Source organism: Rhinoraja longicauda, chromosome 2 (assembly GCF_053455715.1).
Source record: "Rhinoraja longicauda isolate Sanriku21f chromosome 2, sRhiLon1.1, whole genome shotgun sequence".
Taxonomy (NCBI): Eukaryota; Metazoa; Chordata; class Chondrichthyes; order Rajiformes; family Arhynchobatidae; genus Rhinoraja; species Rhinoraja longicauda.
Genome location: NC_135954.1, coordinates 43,834,523 through 43,855,202, shown reverse-complemented (window position 1 = coordinate 43,855,202; position 20,680 = coordinate 43,834,523). Strand labels below are relative to the sequence as shown.

At 41.1% G+C, this 20,680-nt stretch overlaps 1 protein-coding gene across 3 annotated transcripts in view; it reads left to right on the top strand.

Moving 5' to 3' along the window:
- tpk1 (thiamin pyrophosphokinase 1) overlaps positions 1-20,680 on the top strand; it is a 299,450-nt gene that overhangs the window by 144,817 nt on the left and 133,953 nt on the right. For 2 of the 3 annotated variants that reach the window (XM_078418374.1, XM_078418367.1), the window contains exon 8: positions 2,669-2,815. The exons of the other annotated variant lie outside the window; for it this stretch is intronic. In XM_078418374.1, coding sequence (XP_078274500.1) covers positions 2,669-2,815 — 147 coding nt within the window. The remainder of the gene's footprint in view (positions 1-2,668; positions 2,816-20,680) is intronic. 3 annotated transcript variants of the gene reach the window in all.

The window sequence follows — 20,680 nt, the reverse complement described above, 5'->3', positions numbered from 1 at the left end:
TTATTAAATACTTCAATTTGACTGAAATCAGTGGAGCTTTTAAAATATTAACAGGAGAAGATTACATAATTAAGATAATCGCACTTTAAGGTGCAAAAAGCTTATGGAGCTGCCCAAAATAGTCAAAGTGCTATAATATGTGTAAATGGTGCCTTTATAATTGATGTCTAGGGTAATGGAAAGTGGATATGGGAAATTGTTTAGCACAGGTGGCTGCGTACCATAAACATGGGTGACATAATTGCTGGGGACTACATTAAAAAGGGTTCAGAGATGCAAAGGTATTACTGAAGGACTGTGGGGAGTAGGTTATGAAGACTGATTCACAAGATTGATTTTTTTTTCAGGAATTTGAGAGAAACACTTATTTCAGCTGTAATAATAACTCAAATAACCGGATAAAAATAACTGCAATATCTATTTAGTTTAGACTATGAAAGCAAATCACTGAACATGTGCAGCATAGAACAGTTCAGCACAGGAACAGGACTGTCTGAAGAAGGGTCTCGATCCGAAACATCACCCATTACTTCTCTCCAGAGATGCTGCCTCTGAGTTACTCCAGCATTTTGTGCCTCTCTTTGGTTTAAACCAGCATCTGCAGTTCCTTCCTACACAGGAACAGGACCTTTGGCTCCCAATGCCTGTGCCTTACATGATGCCAAGATCAAATCCTATCTGCCTGCACATAATCCATATCCTTCCATTCCTTGCATGTCCATGTGCCTATCCAACTGTCTCTTAGAAGCCACTATTGTACCTGCCACCACCACCACCACCACCACCACCCTGACAGCGTATACCAGGCACTCACCCCCTTCTGTGTTAAATTAGCAACATTAACCAAACTTTCCCCATCGCCAGTGTTCCAGACTCAGCCACAGATTCCGAGAAAACTTGGCGTTTCACCGGGCCAGATTTCTTGCCATCCTGCCAGCCAGTTGAATTGAAAATTCTACCAATGCAAAGACTGGGAGACTTCAGTTGCCATCGACATTGTGAACATGGACCTTGATTGGTGGTCAGTTCAGTGTGTGGGACCGACCTTGATAGCAAGTGTAGGCAGTTTCGTGATGGGTGTGTAGGCCAATCTTGATAGCGAGTATGATAATTTCAGTGTGCAGGACCGACCTTAACAGTGTAAAAAACACAAACAGCTGGAGTGATCTGAAACGGCACCTATCCTTGTTCTCCAGCAATGCTGCATGACCCACTGAGTCACTCCAGCACCTTGTGGTTTTTGCTCAAATTTCCAGCATCTGCCATTCCTTGTGTATACTTGACAACAAATGTGGTCAGTTCACTAACTAGCCTGCAATTAGGCTTCCTCTGACTGAAAATTAAGGCATGTCCTGTCAGTTAGTCATCAATGAGGTCAAAAAATCCAGGGGTCAAAAAATCAAAGCTTACTTTTAAAATCCTATCGTAAGGTCAAAGAACATATGGGTTCAAGGATGTAGAAATCTATCTATATACTAAAACTCTTGTTTGTTTGTTCCTGAATTACAGACAAAACGGTACACAATAGCACAACAATTTTAGGCCCACCTTACTCATCATTGTCCCTTTGGTGCTGATGGAAGCAGTTTCATTGAAATTGGTGTTATATTTTTTAAGTTATTCACATTTTAAAGTTTAAATCTATCTCCTAGGGAGGGAGGGGAGGGAGGGAGGATAAGTGGGGTTGAGGGGGATGGGGGGAGGGGGATGGGAGGGAGGGGGAGAGGGGAGAGGGGAGAGGGGGAGGAGAGGGTGCTGCACCAATGCAGGAGAAGTTTGGGCCCAACGGGTCCACTTGGTCTAGCATTCTACTAAATACCTCTCCACTCACATTGTCCTTTGAGATCCATTGGTTAGCGTTACATTATGCAATATGTTTTTTTCAACATGGTCTCAGCAAATGGAGTTGTACAGTTTCTGCTGCTAAACACTATTGTCACATTAAAGAAACCATATCACACACATCAAAGCTTCAGCAACCCACAGCTTGATTTGTCTCTAAGGAATAATTAATTCTATTATAGTGCATTTAAAGTTTTAGATCATAGAATTACATTAATAAGTTAAGACCTCCACAATGGGCTAGAATGTATACTTTTGAATCACAAAGAAGCTCTGATTTGAAACTAATTGCTTCTTGCATTCTCCATTGGGAACAGTAAGATATTGGCTCTGGGATTATAACTTGATGTCTTGTTTTTTATAGAAAATATTAATATTTAGTCTATATTCAGTGTGATGAGAACAACAGAAGACAGTTGAAACTTACCGAAAATAGTGGAAGGCCTGAATAGAGTGGGTGTGGAGTGGATGTTTCCACTAGTGGGGGAGTCTAGAACCAGAAGACATAGTCTCGAATAATAAGACGTACCTTTGGAAGGAGATGAGGAGGAATTTATTTCGTCAGAGGGTGGTGAATTTGTGGAATTCATTGCCACAGAAGGCTGTGGCGATCAAGTCAATGGATATTTTTACAGCGGAGATTGATAAATTCTTGACTAGTATGGGTGTCAATGGTTAAGGAGAGGAGGCAGGAGAATGGGGTTGAAAGGGAAAGATAGATCAGCCATGATTGAATGGCAGAGTAGACTTGGTGGGCCGAATAGGCTAATTCTGTCCTATAACTTATGAACTTATTAATGGAAACTCTTGTTGTTGTTATGGCCAGGTTGATGTCGTGATCGTACTTGGTGGCCTTGCTGGACGCTTTGACCAGATCATGGCCTGTGTGGAGACTCTCTTTCATGCCACAAAGATGACAAAGATACCAGTTGTTATCATTCAAGGAACGTCCCTGGCATATTTACTCCAGTCTGTAAGTGTTGAACTTTACCTGTAAACTGTTCCTAAGAGCAAGCAGATTGGCAAAAAAAACTTCTGTGAATTGCTTATTGTCAGAAATGCTGGGATTTTTCATTGATGATGGTTATTAGAGATAAGTAGTGGTGAATTGCTCTTCATGTCCATGCTTTTTAAATGGTGTAATCTGTCTATGATCAATGAATTTAAGAAAAGGAAACCACTGAAAAAATTATAATTTGCTGACCTGTATTTGTCGAGAACATTGAACACCTGAATGGCAGAGATAACTCGGAGAAAAGGGATAGTGCAGAAAGGATTTGAAGGTACAAAGATGCACTTTCAGTAATTCCATATAACAGAAAAGTGGACAAAACAGCAGTTTGTACTGTGATTCCAGTGGAATCGCAACATTTTTACCAATTTGCAATGAACTTCCATTAACTGCAGTTGCCATGACAAAAATTAAATTGGAGATATTTGGAATAAAGCTAATTGTTGAATGGGAGTAAGAAAACTTATCAGTGCTACTAACATTGCGCTTCCATGGGTTTGCAGCAAAATTACACATTTCTTATGACATTGAAGGAGGCCATTTGCCCCATCTAATCTGTGCAGGCAGACTGAGCAATTCCGTTTGGTAACCCATTCTCTCCACATTTCTATCAAATTCTATCAGCCAACCACAGGAGGGACAGTTCACAGCAGATCATTAATCTTCCAGTCCACATATATTTGAAACCTATGTGGTAACAAGGAGAATGTGTAAACTCCACTCAGACTTCGTGGAGGACAAGATTGAAAAGAGGAGTTAGCACTGTGATGCTGTGGCTCTACCAGCTGCATTACTGTGGCATCTAAAAGCTTCTTCCTGTAAAAAAGAAAAGATCAGTGAAGACAAATATAGGTCCCTTACAATCAGAGACAGGTGAATTTATAATGGGAAACAAGGAAATGGCAGAACAGTTAAACGAGTACTTTGGTTCTGTCTTCACTAAGGAAGACACAAACAATCTCTCAGAAATATTAGGGGACCAAGGATCTAGTGGGAGGGAGGAACTGAAGGGAATCCACATTAGTCAGGAAATTGTGTTAGAAACATAGAACATAGAAAAATAGGTGCAGGAGTAGGCCATTCGGCCCTTCGAGCCAGCATTGCCATTCAATATGATCATGGCAGATCATCTAAAATCAGTACTCCGTTCCTGCTATTTCCCCATATCCCTTGATTCCTTTAGTCCTAAGAGCTAAATCTAACTATTTCTTGATTTTGCTCTTAGGTAAATTGTTGGGACTGAAGGCATATAAATCCTCAGGGCCTGATGGTCTGCATCCCAGAGTACTCAAGGAGGTGGCCCGATAAATTGTGGATGCATTGGTGATCATTTTCCAATGTTCTCTCGACTCTGGATCAGTTCCTATGGACTGGAGGGAAGCCAATGTAACCCCACTTTTTAAGAAAGGAGGGAGGGAGAAAACAGGGAATTATAGATCAGTTAGTCTTACATTGGTATTGGGGGAGATGCTTGAGTCGATTATTAAAGATGTAATACCAGTACATTGGGAAAGCAGTGACAGGATTGGTCAAAGTCAGCATGGATTTATGAAGGGGAAATCATGCTTGACTAATATTCTGGAATGTTTTGAGGATGTACCAAGTAGAATGGATAAGGGAGAGGCAGTGGATGTGGTGTATCTGGACTTTCAAAAAGCATTTGACAAGGTCCCACACAAGAGATTAGTGTGCAAAATTAGAGCACATGGTATTGGGGGTAGGGTATTGACATGGATAGAGAACTGGTTGGCAGACCGGAAGCAAGGAGTAGGAATTAACGGGTCCTTTTCAGAATAGCAGGTAGTGACTAGTGGGGTGCCGCAAGGCTTGATGCTGGGACCCCAGTTATTTACAATATATATTAATGATATAGAGAGTGAATTAAATGTGACATCTCTAAGTTTGTGGATAACACAAAGCTTGGGTGGCAGTGTGGGCTGCAATGAGGGTGCTATGAGGCTGCAGAGTGACTTGGATAGGTTGGGTGAGTGGGCAGATGCATGGCAGATGCAGTATAATGTGAATAAATGTGAGGTTATCCACTTTAGTAGCAAGAACAGGAAGGCAGATTATTATCTGAATGGTATCAGATTAGGAAAAGGGAAGGTGCTACAAGACATGGATGTGTTTGTACATCAGTCAATGAAAGGAAGCATGCAGGTACAGCAGGCAGTGAAGAAAGCTAATGGCATGTCGGCCTTCATTGTGAGAGGATTTGAGTTTCGAAGCAAGGAGGTCCTTCTACAGTTGTACAGGGCCCTGCTGAGACCACACCTGGAGTATTGTGTGCAATTTTGGTCTCCTAATTTGAGGAAGGACATTATTGCAATTGAGGGAGTGCAGCGTAGGTTTAGTAGATTAATTCCAGGGATGGCGGGACTGACATATGATGAAAGAATGGGTCGACTGCGCTTGTATTCATTGGAATTTAGATGGATGAGAGGGGATCTTATAGAAACATATAAAGTTCTTAAGGGGAGATGCAGGAAAATTGAGAGGCAGGCGAGATGCAGGAAAATTGTTCCCGATGCTGGAGGTGTCCAGAACCAGGGGCCGCAGTTTAAGAATAAGGGGTAGGCCATTTAGGACTGAGATGAGGAAAAATATTTTAACCCAGAGAATTGTGAATCTGTGGAATTCTCTGCCACAGAAGACAGTGGAGGCCAATTCACTGGATGTTTTCAAGAGAGAATTAGGTTTGGCTCGAAGGGCAAAAGGAATCAAGGGATATGGGGAAAAAGTAGGATACTGATTTTGGATGATCAGCCACGATCATATTGAATGACGATGTTGGCTCGAAGGGCCAAATGACCTACTCCTGCACCTATTTTTCCATGTTTCTATGTTTCTATCCCGAAGGGCAGATTTTGGTGAGAGGTTAGGAATAATTCCATTAGGGAATAAGCTAATTGCTAAATAGGAGTAAGAAAACTTAAATTGCTACCAGCATTGCGCTGCAGCATAGTCTGAAGAAGGGCCCTGACCCGAAACATCGCCTGTCCAGTCCCTCCATAGATGCTGCCTGACCTGCTGAGTTCCTCCATCACATGATGTTTTTTTCAAGATTTCAGCATCTGCAGTTCTTCCTGTCTCCTAGGAATAATAAGTTGTTCAGTTTGGTTACTTCTCTGCTACAACCATAGAAATACATAGAAATATTGATGAAATTCAAGATCTCTCATTCACTCTAATATTTCCACCTCAATTCTGATGAACATTCTGTTCAGTAAAACGGTCCCTTGTGGCTAGAAATGTTTGCTTACCTGTGTTGTATAATGTTCAGTTATGTGTCTGATTAGATAGTTACCAATATGAAATGTATGTAAATGCAATTTAAAAAGAAACAAAATAGTTGAGAGAAACTGTGGAAAAGAAATCTCAAACAGTGATTGATCTCTGAAGAAATGAATCCCATTTATACCAATAATAAGGTGCAGACTTTCTCTTCAATAGAATTTCCTTGGCTGATGTCCAAAACTGTAAACAATAAGGAACAGCATAGTATAGGATTTGCAATTGCAAGTAATATACCTGGGATTTTGTCGTGATGGAAACTGAACCTTTATGAAAATCAGCCAATTGCATCAAATTGTCAGGATGTAATGTATTTTTTACTTCTTTCATTTCTGATTTTGGTCTGTATTTTTTTTCTGTTCAAAGCTCACCATTTTTTAGGTTCCATAAGCCAATGCAAAATAGTATACTTGCTGGATTTTGGAAATTTAACAGAAAATGTTGGAAATGCTCAGAATTCATGAAATCTGATGAAAGTTGATTGGCCTGGAACATTGACTGTTTCACTCTCCACAATGTTGCTGCCTGCCCTCCTGAGTAATTCTAACTTTTTGTGTTTTACTCAAAACACGAAGTGCTGGAGTAACTCAACGGGCCATGCACCATCAGTGGAGGAAATGTGTTCCCTCCACAGGTGCTGCCTGATCCGATGAGTTATTGCAGCAATTTGTGTTTTGCACAAATTTTCAGCTTCTGCAGTTCTTGTTCTGTTTTGTTTTCTGTTTTACTGTGATTCTTTTAGTGTCAGAGCGATAAGCCAGTACATTTTAAAGGGAGAGCTTTCAATCCATAACTATTCTGTTGTCAATGTATTGTGGCCTTCCAAAACTATGAAGGTGAAGTTAACTGTTAAATAGTCCAGCGCCTTGAAAGTTATGAACACTGCTTCTGTTTTCTGATTTCAGTTTTAGGTTAATGCCACTGAACTGGAAAATACCAACAGCTATTTTTAAAAATAAGCCAAAAATAAACTTGCTAGAGCAATTCAATGGGTCAGGGAGCATCTAAGGAGGGAAATGGACAACTGACATCTTGGGTCAGTACCCTTGTTCAGGCTGATGACCCAAAACCTTGTTGATCCATTTCTCTCCACAAATGCAGTTTTGTGTTTGCTTGGGATTGCAGAATCTGCAGTTTCTTGTCTGCTATTTCCAGCTCCACTGCAAAGTCCCCACAAAGTATGCCTACTTTGGTAGAAATTTTCCTCCTCTCTCTGATCGGAGTTCCAAGAGACTCTCTTTCAATAGTCAATAGTCAATTTATTTGTCACATACACATAAATGTGCAGTGAAATGAAAAATTACCCGCAGTTCAACAGTAAGACCAATAAAAATAAGCAATAAAAATATGCAATAACACATACAATCAGAAACCAACACCAAACAAAAGAAACATCCATCACAGTGAGTCTCCTCCAGTCACCTCCTCACTGTGATGGAAGGCCAGAATGCTTCTCCTCTGTGATTCCTACAGTGCTCCTGCTCTTTTACCATGTTCTGACCCAGAAGCATTTGAAAAAGGGTCTGGACCCGAAACATCAACTGTCCATTTCCCTCCACAGGTGCTGAATTCCTCTACTTTCACATCCTATACACAAGGGGCAATTTATAGAAGCCAATTAACCTACAAACCTGCACTCCTTTGGAATGTGGGAGGAAATTGGAGCACCCAGAGAAAACCCCGCGGTCACAGGGAGAATGTACAAACGCTTTACAGACAGCACCTGTAGTCAGGAATGAACCCTGGTCTCTGCTGCGGTGAGGCAGCAGCTCTATTTCAGTGCCACTATGGCCATGAGGTCAGTTAGGGAGCATCTGTGGAGAGAGAACATCAGTTAATGTTTCAGTACTTCACTAAGGTCAATAAACTAAACAATAAACTAAACTCAAAATCAAATTATTTAGTAGATAAAGGGTCATTGACTTCAAAGTCAAATTTCTTTTTTCCACAGGGCACCATGGTAGAGCAGCGGTAGAGTTGCTGCCTTACAGGACCAAAAACCCGGGTTCGATCCTGAATATGTGTGCTGTCTGCACGGAACTTGTCCGTTCTCCCCGTGACTTGCTTGGGTTTCCTCTGGGAGCTCCGGTTTCCTACTATTCTTACCACCAAAGTGGATAACCTCACACTTATCCACATTAAACTGCATCTGCCAAAAGCATCAGCCAATTGCATCAAATTGTCAGGATGTAATGTATTTTTTACTTCTTTCATTTCTGATTTTGGTCTGTATTTTTTTTCTGTCCAAAAACGTACAGTTTTGTAGGTTAATTGGCCTAGTAAAATTGTAAATTGCCCCTCGCGTGTGTAGGGTAGTGCTAGTGTACAGGCATCGCTGATTGGTGCAGACTTGGTGGGCCGAAGGGCCTGTTGTCATGCTGTATCTCTAAACTAAACTAAAAACCAAGGTTCCACATAGGAGATTAGTGGGCAAAATTAGAGCACATGGTATTGGAGGTAGGGTACTGAAATGGATAGAAAATTGGTTGACAGGCAGAAAGCAAAGAGTGGGGATAAATGGGTCCCTTTCAGAATGGTAGGCAGTAACTAGTGAGGTACCGCAAGGCTCGGTGCTGGGACCGCAGCTATTTACAATATACATTAATGACTTGGATGAAGGGATTAACAGTACCATTAGCAAATTTGCAGATGATACAAAGCTGGGTGGTAGTGTGAACTGTGAGGAAGATGCTATGAGGTTGCAGGGTGACTTGGACAGGTTGTGCGAGTGGGCGGATGCATGGCAGATGCAGTTTAATGTGGATAAGTGTGAGATTATCCACTTTGGTGGTAAGAATAGGAGGGCAGAGTATTATCTGAATGGTGTCAAGTTAGGAAAAGGGGACGTACAACGAGATCTGGGTGTCCTAGTGGATCAGTCACTGAAAGGAAGCATGCAGGTACAGCAGGCAGTGAAGAAAGCCAATGGAATGTTGGCTTTCATAACACGAGGAGTCGAGTATAGGAGTAAAGAGGTCCTTCTGCAGTTGTACAGGGCCCTAGTGAGACCACACCTGGAGTACTGTGTGCAGTTTTGATCTCCAAATTTGAGGAAGGATATTCTTGCTATTGAGGGCGTGCAGCGTAGGTTTACTAGGTTAATTCCCAGAATGGCGGGACTGTCATATGTTGAAAGACTGGAGCAACTAGGCTTGTATACACTGGAATTTAGAAGGATGAGAGGAGATCTTATCGAAACGTATAAGATTATTAATCTACTACCAGCACGGTAGCGCAGCGGTAGAGTTGCTGCTTTACAGCGAATGCAGCGCCGGAGACTCAGGTTCGATCCTGACTACGGGTGCTGCACTGTAAGGAGTTTGTACGTTCTCCCGTGACCTGCGTGGGTTTTCTCCGAGATCTTCGGTTTCCTCCCACACTCCAAAGACGTACAGGTATGTAGGTTAATTGGCTGGGTAAATGTAAAAATTGTCCGTAGTGGGTGTAGGATAGTGTTAATGTACGGGGATCACCGGGCGGCACGGACTTGGAGGGCCGAAAAGGCCTGTTTCCGGCTGTATATATATATATATATATTAAGGGGTTGGACACGTTAGAGGCAGGAAACATGTTCCCAATGTTGGGGGAGTCCAGAACAAGGGGCCACAGTTTAAGAATAAGGGGTAGGCCATTTAGAACTGAGATGAGGAAAAACTTTTTCAGTCAGAGAGTTGTGAATCTGTGGAATTCTCTGCCTCAGAAGGCAGTGGAGGCCAATTCTCTGAATGCATTCAAGAGAGAGCTAGATAGAGCTCTTAAGGATAGCGGAGTCAGGGGGTATGGGGAGAAGGCAGGAATGGGGTACTGATTGAGAATGATCAGCCATGATCACATTGAATGACGGTGCTGGCTCGAAGGGCCGAATGGCCTCCTCCTGCACCTATTGTCTATTGTCTATAAAACATAGATGCTGCCTGACGGCTGAGTAAATTCCTGCATTTTCTATTTTTATTTCAAAATTTGTTTTATATTTTTTATTATCTGAATTTGGCTTTTGTTAGTAAATGCTTGTTGCTGCCAACATTTTGCGGCTTTAATACTTGTGTCTCCTGCAGGGCTCAGTTATAAACTTTCTTTGCACCTCTTGCTAGTAATTATCGAATTAAATAAAAAATATCCCATCAACATTACTCACGTTATGCTCTTATGTTTGTACAAGATCGCCTTGATCTGTTAACATAGTTTCTTACTACCATAACCATCTGACCCTTCGAGGAACTAAAAATCTTTCCACTTGATTCTCACCATTTACTTAATGGCTCTCTGCCTTCCAGCCATAAGACAAATGTGACATAAAAGACATTTTTTAAATCTCCCTCGCAGTGGGTAAAATATGTGTCAACCTTGGAATAAATGTGAATTGAAGGGTCTTCTTTTTTAACTCAGTTTCTCTTGAAAATTGCCTTTGGGGCACTGTCAGTATTTCATTGAGACCTCAGCTAACTTATGTACAGCAGTTTGCCATAAAGTACTTAGAAATAATTTGCAACTGGAAGCTTAACTGAATATGAAATATGCTATTTATGTAAGTTATTGCAAGCTAAAGCACGTGCAAAATGGAATTCTAACTGCAATGTGAAAATATTAACATATATTAAGACAAATTTCCAGGGATCTTATACCATTGGAATAGTGGAAAAAAATCAGATTGAGGTTTTAATGTGGCTTAATTAATTAAGGAAGCACACACTGAGTTACTCCAGTATTTTGTGTCTATCTTCAGTTATGAGGAGAATCTGGATAGGTTGCTAATTCCCTTGAGCATGGGAGGTGCAGTGATGACCTCCTAGAGGTATATAAGACCATGAGGGAAATAGTCACAGTCTTTTTCCCAGAGAATGGGAGTCTAAAACTAGAGGGCACAGATTCAGGATGAGAGGGGAGATATTTAAAATGGACCTGTGGGGCAGGTTTTTCACACATAGGGTGATGAATATATGGAACAAACTGGCAGAGAAAGCCATTGAGCTGACCACATTTAAAAAACACTTGGATGGGGACATGAACCAGAAAGGTTTAGAGGGTTAAAGGCCATATATGGAGAAGCAGTTTGGTCATCTAGGATGGGTTGAACCCAAAGCCGCGTTTCGATGCAGTGCAACTCAATGACTTGATCCTGAGATTGTGAGTCTCAATATTTTGGGGCAAGACTATCTCTACCAGAAAGTTATCATGCTATCGCTGGTGAATAATGGACGAAAGTACAATGAAAGGGAAATAATTTTCCTTTGAATGTGGGTCAGTAATACTTTTTAAACTATGGAAAAGTGAGTAGCATGATGGTGCAGCAGTTGACATTGCTGCCTCACAACTCCAGGGATCCAAGTTTGATCCTGACAAAGAAAAATAAGATAATGTGTTTTATGATTCTGGTCAGGATCCTTCTTCATACTGTATTTGAAGAAGGGTCCCGACCCAAAACGTCACTTATCCATGTTCTCCCAAGATGCTGCCTTAACGGCTGAGTTACAGCAGCACTTTGTGTCCTTTTGTATAAACCAGCGTCTGCAGTTCCTTGTTTCTCCTGCTTAATGACTCTGTTCATGCCGGTCGGTGACTCTGACATCCTCCATCATTAAATGTTTTGAGAGTGTGGTCATGGTGCAATTAACTCCAACCTCCCAGACAACCTTAATCCACTGCAATTCACCTACAACAGGTCCATTGCAGATGCAATTTCTCGAGCCCTGCACTCATCCCTGGAATACCTGGTTCAGACAGACACCTTTGTCAGACTCTTATTTATTGACAATACCACATCATAATACCAACCAAACTCACTCCAAACTCCTGGACCAAGGACTCATCACCCACCTCTGTATTTGGATCCTCAATTTCCTGACCACAGAGAGCAATCAGTAAGGAAGGCGACAACACCTCCTCCACGTTGACTTTCAACACTGGTGCCTCACAAGACCCTGTACTCAATGCCTTTGTGAACTTCCCATACACTCATGATTGTATGGCCAAATTTTACTCTAACTCCATTTACTACTTTGCAGATCCGTACAGGCAGCACCTGTAGTCAGGATCAAAGCCGGGTTGCTGGCGCTGTAAGGCAGCAACTCTACCGCTGCTTGGCTGTGCCGCCCCTATGGTCAAGAGCTTCAGATTCCTTGGTGTAAATACAACCAACAATTTGACCACATTGATGCTATGGCTAAGAAAGCACACCCAAGCCTCTACGTACTGGGGGCTTTTACCAAATTTTCCAGATGCATCATGGAAAGCATTCTATCCAGATGGATCACAGCTTGGTATTGCTTTGTCTAGGCCTGCAAAAAATTGCAGAGAGTTTCGAATGCATCTCAGTTCATCATCCAACCCAGCCTCACTCCACTCCACTCCGCTCATTCCCCCTTCCTCAATACTCCCATCAACTCCATCTCTAATTCAGGCCACCTTGGAATAACAGCCAACTTAATCAAGGACCACTCACATCCCAGTCATTCCATCTCTTCCCCTATCCTGTCATGCAGAACACACAAAAGCTTGAAAACACATATCACCAGCTTCATTTCCACTGTTAGCAGACTCTTGAATGGACCTTCATAAGCTAAGGATGAATTCATTATCTTCCAATCTACCTCGTTGTGGCCCTTGCACTTTTTTTTACATCTGGACTTTAGGTGTTGTGCTGTATTCTGCATTCTGCTTCTTTTTCTCTCTTGCACCAATTTGATGTACTTTTTATATCTGGCATAATTTGTTTGGATAGCACACAAAATAAAGCTTTTCCCAGTACGTGACAATAATATACCAATACCAGTGTACATTCTTCCTGTGATTGTGTGCATTTTTATCAGATGCCCTGTTTCATCTCACATCCAAAAGGTAGTTGACTTCTATAAATCACCTCTTAGGGAAGGCAACTAAAAGAATCAAAAGGAATTGATGGATTTGAGAGAGAATCTGTTGATGGGCTTCAGGAGAATGGAGTGATGGAATTGATCTGCTGGGAACTAACAGACCTGATGGGCTGAATGGCTTCCTTTTGTGCCGTAATAAGTAAGGAAAAAAGTGCTTAGGTTTAAATATCTTCCCCTGCCTTCCCCCTCCCCCACTTTGTAAAGTGCTGATTTATACTAGAGAACCATTCTTTGGATGTTGACAGCCCATTGACCTCATCCAAATGGTAAATTTTCATGTATGACCTTTCAGAAGATGACTTGATCATCTCAGGAACTGTAATTAAAAGATACTTCTCATTCCACGACATTTCTCGGATAAGTCATGAGACAGTCGCCTGTAATTTTCATCCAAAACAGCAGCAGGATTAGTGACACCGGCTCATTAGGATGGGAACTGAAAACTGAAAGTGCAGTAATCATTTGCTTCATGCAAAATTGGCAAAAGATGAATATTAAAAATTGAAGATAGATTGCCAAGCCAAAGCAGCAATCTTATTCCTGAAGTCGTGTTGGTTGGAAAGTTGCTTGTAAAAAATTCTGCTGTATGGAATGCAAATCAGATTTCAGAAGGCAATTCTTCATGGAGTAGGGTGGCATCTGGTAGTGAGCGGAAAAACATGAATTTTTGATGGCAAAAGTATTTAAAAATAAGACACCCCAAGTGCATCTATTTTTCAAGGCTTAGTTCAATTTTCAGTTCAATCTTCTAATGTATGGAAATGCTTGCAGTCTGTGTGGACCACACTAAGTTGAATTGAATGGCAATGATGGGTAACTTATATTAACTGTTTAATAAGTTCAAGTAGGCTGGTGCTGCAAAGATAAGAAGTAGGAAATTTTTGATTTGCAGAGTTTATTGTAATTCATGTCACTAGCAAAAACTGCATTACTAACGATGTAAATACAGATCGTTCAATCATTCAGTAGCGTTATTAAATGACATTTTGATGAATTGTTCTGCTTTTATGCATTTTTTTTAATACCTTGTAGCATTACCTTTCGGTTATAAATAACTAATTTTCCTTTGCTGAAAGGCGTATAATGCGCAAGAATGAAATGTAGTTATCGTTCAGAAGCCAAACCCTTCTATAAATTAGATATCACTGATCCAGTACTAACACACGTGAATAAACAACTGTGATTTGATTTTGGTAAACATATTATCGTTAATCGATATCGTTGCCAGCCCCTTCAGTCATAGCCATGGACATATGTTTGCACAAATTGACAGTGCAAACAGCAAAAATAGTCATGTCGTGTATAAGCTCAGTAGCAATGATGCAAGAGTTATCGTGGCTTTTGTGGCTTTTTCCAGCATAACATGGAAATTATAATTTGTGGATGTTTCATATACATTTATTGTGTCCAACTCATGGATCTGCTTCATGTGTGAACTTATCATCCAAAGAAGGGTCCCGACCCGATACATCCATGTCTTCCAGAGAAACTGCCTGACCCGCTGAGTCACTCCAGCACCTTGTGTTTTATTTTCATCTGCAGTTCCTTGTGTCCACATGCAGATCTGCTTTATGTGTGTGTGTATATGAAGAGAATAATGGAAGTACAGAAGGAAAGAAATGCTGAAACAAAGAACTGCAGATGCTAGTTATTACGTAAAATGACACAAAGTGCTGGAGTAACTCAGTGGGTCAGACAGCCCACTGTCTGACCCACTGAGTTCCGTCCGAAACGTCACCTCTCCATGTTCTCTAGAGAAGCTTCTCTAGAGAACATGGATAGGTGACATTTCAGGTCGAGACCATTCTTTGGACTGTTGCTTGTTTGGTACAGTTGGCTTCTGACAGGTGAAAAGTAATAGTTTGATGGACTGTTCCTCCATTTATAAACTACAAATCACTTATTCTGAAGTAAGGCTGAATCAGAAACAATATTTTACTTGATGGCAAATTTTCTCCAAATTGCATCAACTATTTCAAAATGCAACATTTTAGGAACTGCAGCAATTCTCTGCAAACAGCTTGCATCCTTCAATAAATACTTTTGCATAGGTAATTCCTTACAATGCAACACCCACAGAAGCAAAGAACAACTTGCATAAAAGGTTCTGATACTCTTTGCATGGAACATAGAACAGTACAGCTAAGAACAGCCCTTCTGCCCACAATGTTTGTGCTAAACATGATGCCAAGACTAACTCTTGACCACCTGTGCATAATCCATATCCCTCCATTCCTTGCAAAACCCATGTGCCGATTCAAAAGTCTCTTAAATGCTACTATCATATTCCCTCCACCACCACTACCAGTAACATGTTCCAAGCACTCACCACCCTCTGTGTAGAAAACACTTGCCCTGCACATCTCCTTTAAACTATGCCCTGTAGTATTTGATTTTTCGATTGTATATAGTTCAATCAGGTCTCCCGGCAACCTTCAGCATCCCAGAGAAAATAATCCAAGTCTGTCCAACCTCTCCCGGTAGCTAATACCCTCTAATCCAGGCATCATTCTGATAAACCTTCTCTGCACCTTTTCCAAAACCTCCACATTCTTCCTGTAATGGGGCGACCAGAACTGCACGCAATACTCCAAATGTGACCTAACCAAAGTCCTATAATGCTGTTTGTGAGTTTCTGACCCTTATACTCAATGCCTGATCTATGAAGGCGAGCATAGTATAGAGTTATTCACCATTCTATCTACTTGTGTTGCCATTTCAGGGAGTTATGGATTTGGACCTCAAGTTCGCTCTGCGTGTTGATAAACAAAACTTGACTCTCATGTAGTTTAAACTGAGTTCTAGGAAGTTTCAAAAGATATTTTAAATAAAGCTATTTAACACAGTTTTCAAAGGTACACAAAATGTGCCAAACTGTTTTTCTCATATAATATGCACATCTTTCAAAACAAACCAATTCCATGGTTACATTAAAAAAAATCTGTTTTAATAAGGTTCCTGCTCATTATTCTAATCTCCAGAGAAAATTGGCCTATTATAATCAATCAGTCTTTCCATCCAAGACATATATATCGTTACTTAGAAGAGGAGCTAAAAGCTGAACAGTGTACTCTCTCTCTGGTTTTGTTGAAGCCTTAGTTAAAATGTCTTTAATTACAGCCTCTGCATCAAAGGCTAATGTCAAGTCAAGTCAATTTTATTTGTATAGCACATTTAAAAACAACCCACGTTGACCAAAGTGCTGCACATCTGATAATATTATCTACTTATTTTCACAATCAACCCAGTATTTTGCATCAGATTCTTCTTCCAGAGGTGACCAAAGAGTAGAAATATGTAGTTATATTTGTGGGATTGATCTGGAGTGTGTGCCAGGTTTATGGCCAGAGACGGAGTCTGGAGTGTGAGTTGGATCTGTGGCTGGAACTAAAGTCAAAATTAGGGTCATAGAATTATACAGCATGGAAGCAGGCTTGTTTGCTCAACTTGTCCGTGTTGATCAAGGTCCCTTCCTGACCTATTTTCCTCCATTTTGCCCATATCTCTCTAAATTATGTACCTGTAAATGTTTTGTTGAAGGTTGTAATTATATCTGCCTACACCACTTCCTTTGCAAATTGCTCCATTTACCCTCCATTCTCTGTGTGGAAAAAACTATCCCCCCAGTTCCTATTAAGTCCTTCCCTGTAGCTTAAATATATGACCTGTAGTTTTCAAGCCTCCTACTCTGGGATAATGACAGTCCACTGTAACTATTTCCCTCAAGGTTTTATCATCTTCTATCAGGTCGCCTTTCGGCTTCTTATGCTCCAAGGAACAATTTGAGGCAGCAAATGGCGCAGCAATAGTTGCTGCCTTACAGCACCAGAGACCTAGGTTTGATCCTGACTATGGGTGCTGTCTGTATGGAGTTTTTACATTCTCCCTGTGACCACGTGAGTTTCTCCAGGTGCTCCAGTTTCCTCCCTCACAGGTCATGCAGGTTTGTAGGTAATTGGCTTTGGTAAGTTGTAAAATTGTCCCTAGTGTCTGTACACTGACGCAGCAGACACAGTGGGCTGCAGGTCCTGTTCCCATGCTGTATCTCTAAAGTCTAACATCTAAAAGAAAATAGTTCCATTCCACCTAGTCTCTCCTTATAAAAAAGGCCTCCAGTCCCAGCATCATCCTCTTGAATGATTTCTGCACACTCACTAGCTTAATTATATCCATCCTATAGTACGATGTCCAGAACTGCCCATGATACTCCAAGTATGGTCGCATCAAAGTCTTGTGTAGCTATAATATGACATTCCAACTGTTGGATTCATTACCTTGACTGATGAAGGTAAGCATGCTATATGCCTTCTTCACCACCTTGTCCACCTGTGTCACCACTTTCAGGGAACACCACTTGTTTCCCCAGGTCTCTCTGTCCTAAAACACTTCCCAGTGCCCTGTGATTCACTATGCATGTCCTGTCCTGGTATACCTCTCAAAGTTCTTACTTTACACTAATCTGAGTTAAATTACATCTCACAATTCTTGGCCCACTTTCCCGGATGATCGAGATCCTGTTGTAACCTTTGACAATCTTCCTCACTGTCCACCACACAACTAATTTTGGTGTCACTTGCAAACTTACTAATTATGTCACCTTCATTTTTATCTAAATCATTAACTTTTATGACAAACAGGGGACCCAGTGATGATTTCTGTAACATCACTCGTTACAGGCATCCAGTCTGAAATACAATCCTCTTCAATCCTCTCTCTTTCCACCAAACTAATTTTGTATCCAATTGGCTAGCTATGCAAGATATCCATGTGATCCAACCTTCCAGACCATCCAAGTTCCACGTGGAACATGTCAAAGTCCTTGCTAAAGATGATATTGACAATGTCTACCGCCCTCCCCTCATCAATCACCTTGGTCACTGCTTCAAAATACTGAATCAAGTTTGGGAGGCATAACCAATCATGCAGGGAGCAATGCTAACTATCCCTAATCAGGTCTTGCCTTTCCAAATGCAGATAGATCCTGTCTCTGAGAATTTCCTCCACTAACTTTCCCACCAATGATGTTTGGCTCACCGGCTTGCCTTTTCCTTGCAGCCCTTCATTAATAAAGGCACAACATTAGTCACACACTCATCTTCAGGTACATCACCCTTGGCTAAGAAACAAACAGAAATCTCTGCCATATGTTTCAAACTGTTTTGACAAGCTGAACCATACCAACTGATACTTATTCACATAGAAGTTGTGTTGTGTCTCTGGAGGGATCATTGCCAGCGGTAAGTGGTATCTGCATTTTTTGTGATCTTCAGGAAGTTCATGCCCCTGTCAAGTTAAGAAATGGGGAAGTACAAAGAAATCTGGGTGTCCTTGTTCATCAGTTACTTAAAGTTAGCATGCAGGTACAGCAGGCAGTGAAGCAAGCTAATGGCATGTTGACCTTTATGACAAGAGGAGTTGAGTATAGGAGCAAAGAAGTCCTTCTGCAGTTGTACAGGACCCTAGTGAGACTGCAAATGGAGTACTGTGTGCAGTTTTGGTCTCCCAATTTGAGGAAGGATATTCTTGCTATTGAGGGCGTGCAGCGTAGGTTCACTAGGTTAATTCCCGGAATGGCAGGACTGTCGTATGTTGAAAGACTGGAGCGACTAAGCTTGTATACGCTGGAATTTAGAATGATGAGAGTGGATCTTATTGAAACATATAAGATTATTAAGAGATTGGACACGTTAGAGGCAGGAAACATGTTCCCAATGTTGGGGGAGTCCAGAACCAGGGGCAACAGTTTAAGAATAAGGGGTAGGTCATTTAGAACGGGGTATGTGGAAAAACCTTTTCAGTCAGAGAGTTGTAAATCTGTGGAATTCTCTGCCTCAGAAGGCAGTGGAGGATAATTCTCTGAATGCTTTCAAGAGAGAGCTAGATAGAGCTCTTAAAGATAGTGGAGTCAGGGGGTATGGGGAGAAGGCAGAAACGGGGTACTGATTGAGAATGATCAGCCGAAGGGCCGAATGGCCTACTCCTGCACCTATTGTCTATTGTCTATCCCTTGCGAATGCCAGAGAACGCAGAAAACATCTGAATACCAGCATTTCTTAGTCTCTCACCTTTTCAAAGTAACTCAGATTTTTCATTTTTCTTGCTAAAATGGATAATCTTTCATTCTTCACTTAGTGCTCTATCTGCCATATTCTTTTGTACACTCTAATCAGATCCTTGCTATTTTGCATCCTCATAACTTAGTTTCCCTCTAGCTTTGCTTTGTTAGTAAATTTGGGTACATTACACTTGGTCCCCTCATTTCAGTGGTTGCCATAGATTACGAATAACTGAGGCCCAGAAGGTCATAAGGAATAGGAGTAGAATTAGGCTATTCGACCCATCAAGTCTACTCCGCCATTCAATCATGGCTGATCTATCCCCCCTAACCCCATTCTCCTGTCTTCTCCCCATAACCTCTGGCACCCTTACTAATCAAGAATCTGTCTATCTCTGCCTTACAAATATCCACTGACTTGGCCTCGATAGCCTTCTGTGGCAAAGAATTCTATAGATTCACCATTGTCATTGTCAAGCAAGTCATTAGTGATAATTATATCATAACTTTAAAAAAATGACGACCTGAGATCTAATCTTGTGCAACAACCTCACCTGTCTTTGTTCAACAGGTGCACAAGATTAGATCTCAGGTCATCATTTTTTTTTAGTTATGATATAATTATGACTAATGACTTGCTTGACGATGACGATTCAAGTTAGAAGAGAAAGATTTGATAGGAACCTGAGGAGTAACTTTTTCACTCGCATTGTTGTTACAATGCATACCCCTATTGTACTATAACAAGATTTAAAAGACATTTGGCTAGGTACATGGATAGGAATGGTTTAGAGGGATCTGAGCTAAACACGGGCATTTGGGGACTAGCTTAGATAGGGCATCTTGGTCGATATTTATGGGTTGGGCCAAAGTACCTGTTTCTGTGCTGTATGACTCTTTCACCATCTGGAGATCCCAGATTCCACAGGCTGAATCTTTCTGGCCTGCCCAGTTTCACTTTGAAAAAAAAGTGAATTGAAAGACAAGCCTAAAGAACATTTAATTGTGTTCTTATATAATCAGGCCACTTTGTGCTCAATTTATGGTATGTCTCAAAAATGACAAGGCTTATTTAACTTTTACAATCTGTATTATAAAACACACAGTATCATAAAATGATCATGTCACTGAAAGCAACTTTTTCCGCAATGCAACCTCATAAAATTCTGTTTTTGGCAGAAGAATTTAAAGTCGCAACTTTTTTTTAAAGAGATTAAATTTACCCCTCAGATCCCCTTTAAACCTCCTCCTTATCAACCTACTTTTAGCTTAATTTAGGGATAACACCAATATAGATTGTATTGTGGACAGTGCAGAAGGGTATTAAGAAGTACAGTGGGGTCTTGATCAACTGAATAAAGAGGCAAAGGATTGGCAAATAGAGTTTAATTCAGATAAGAGCAAGGTGTTGCATTTTGGGACATCAACCTGGGTGGGGCTTTCACAGTGAATGGTAGGGCCCTGAGGAGCGTTGTCAAATGGAAAAACCTTGGAGTGCAAGTACATACTTGTCTGAAAGTGGCCAGGGTGGAAAGCTGCTGGCCTTCATCAGTAAAAACATTGAGTATAGAAGTTAGGACATCATGTTGTCTTTGTACAAGATGCTGG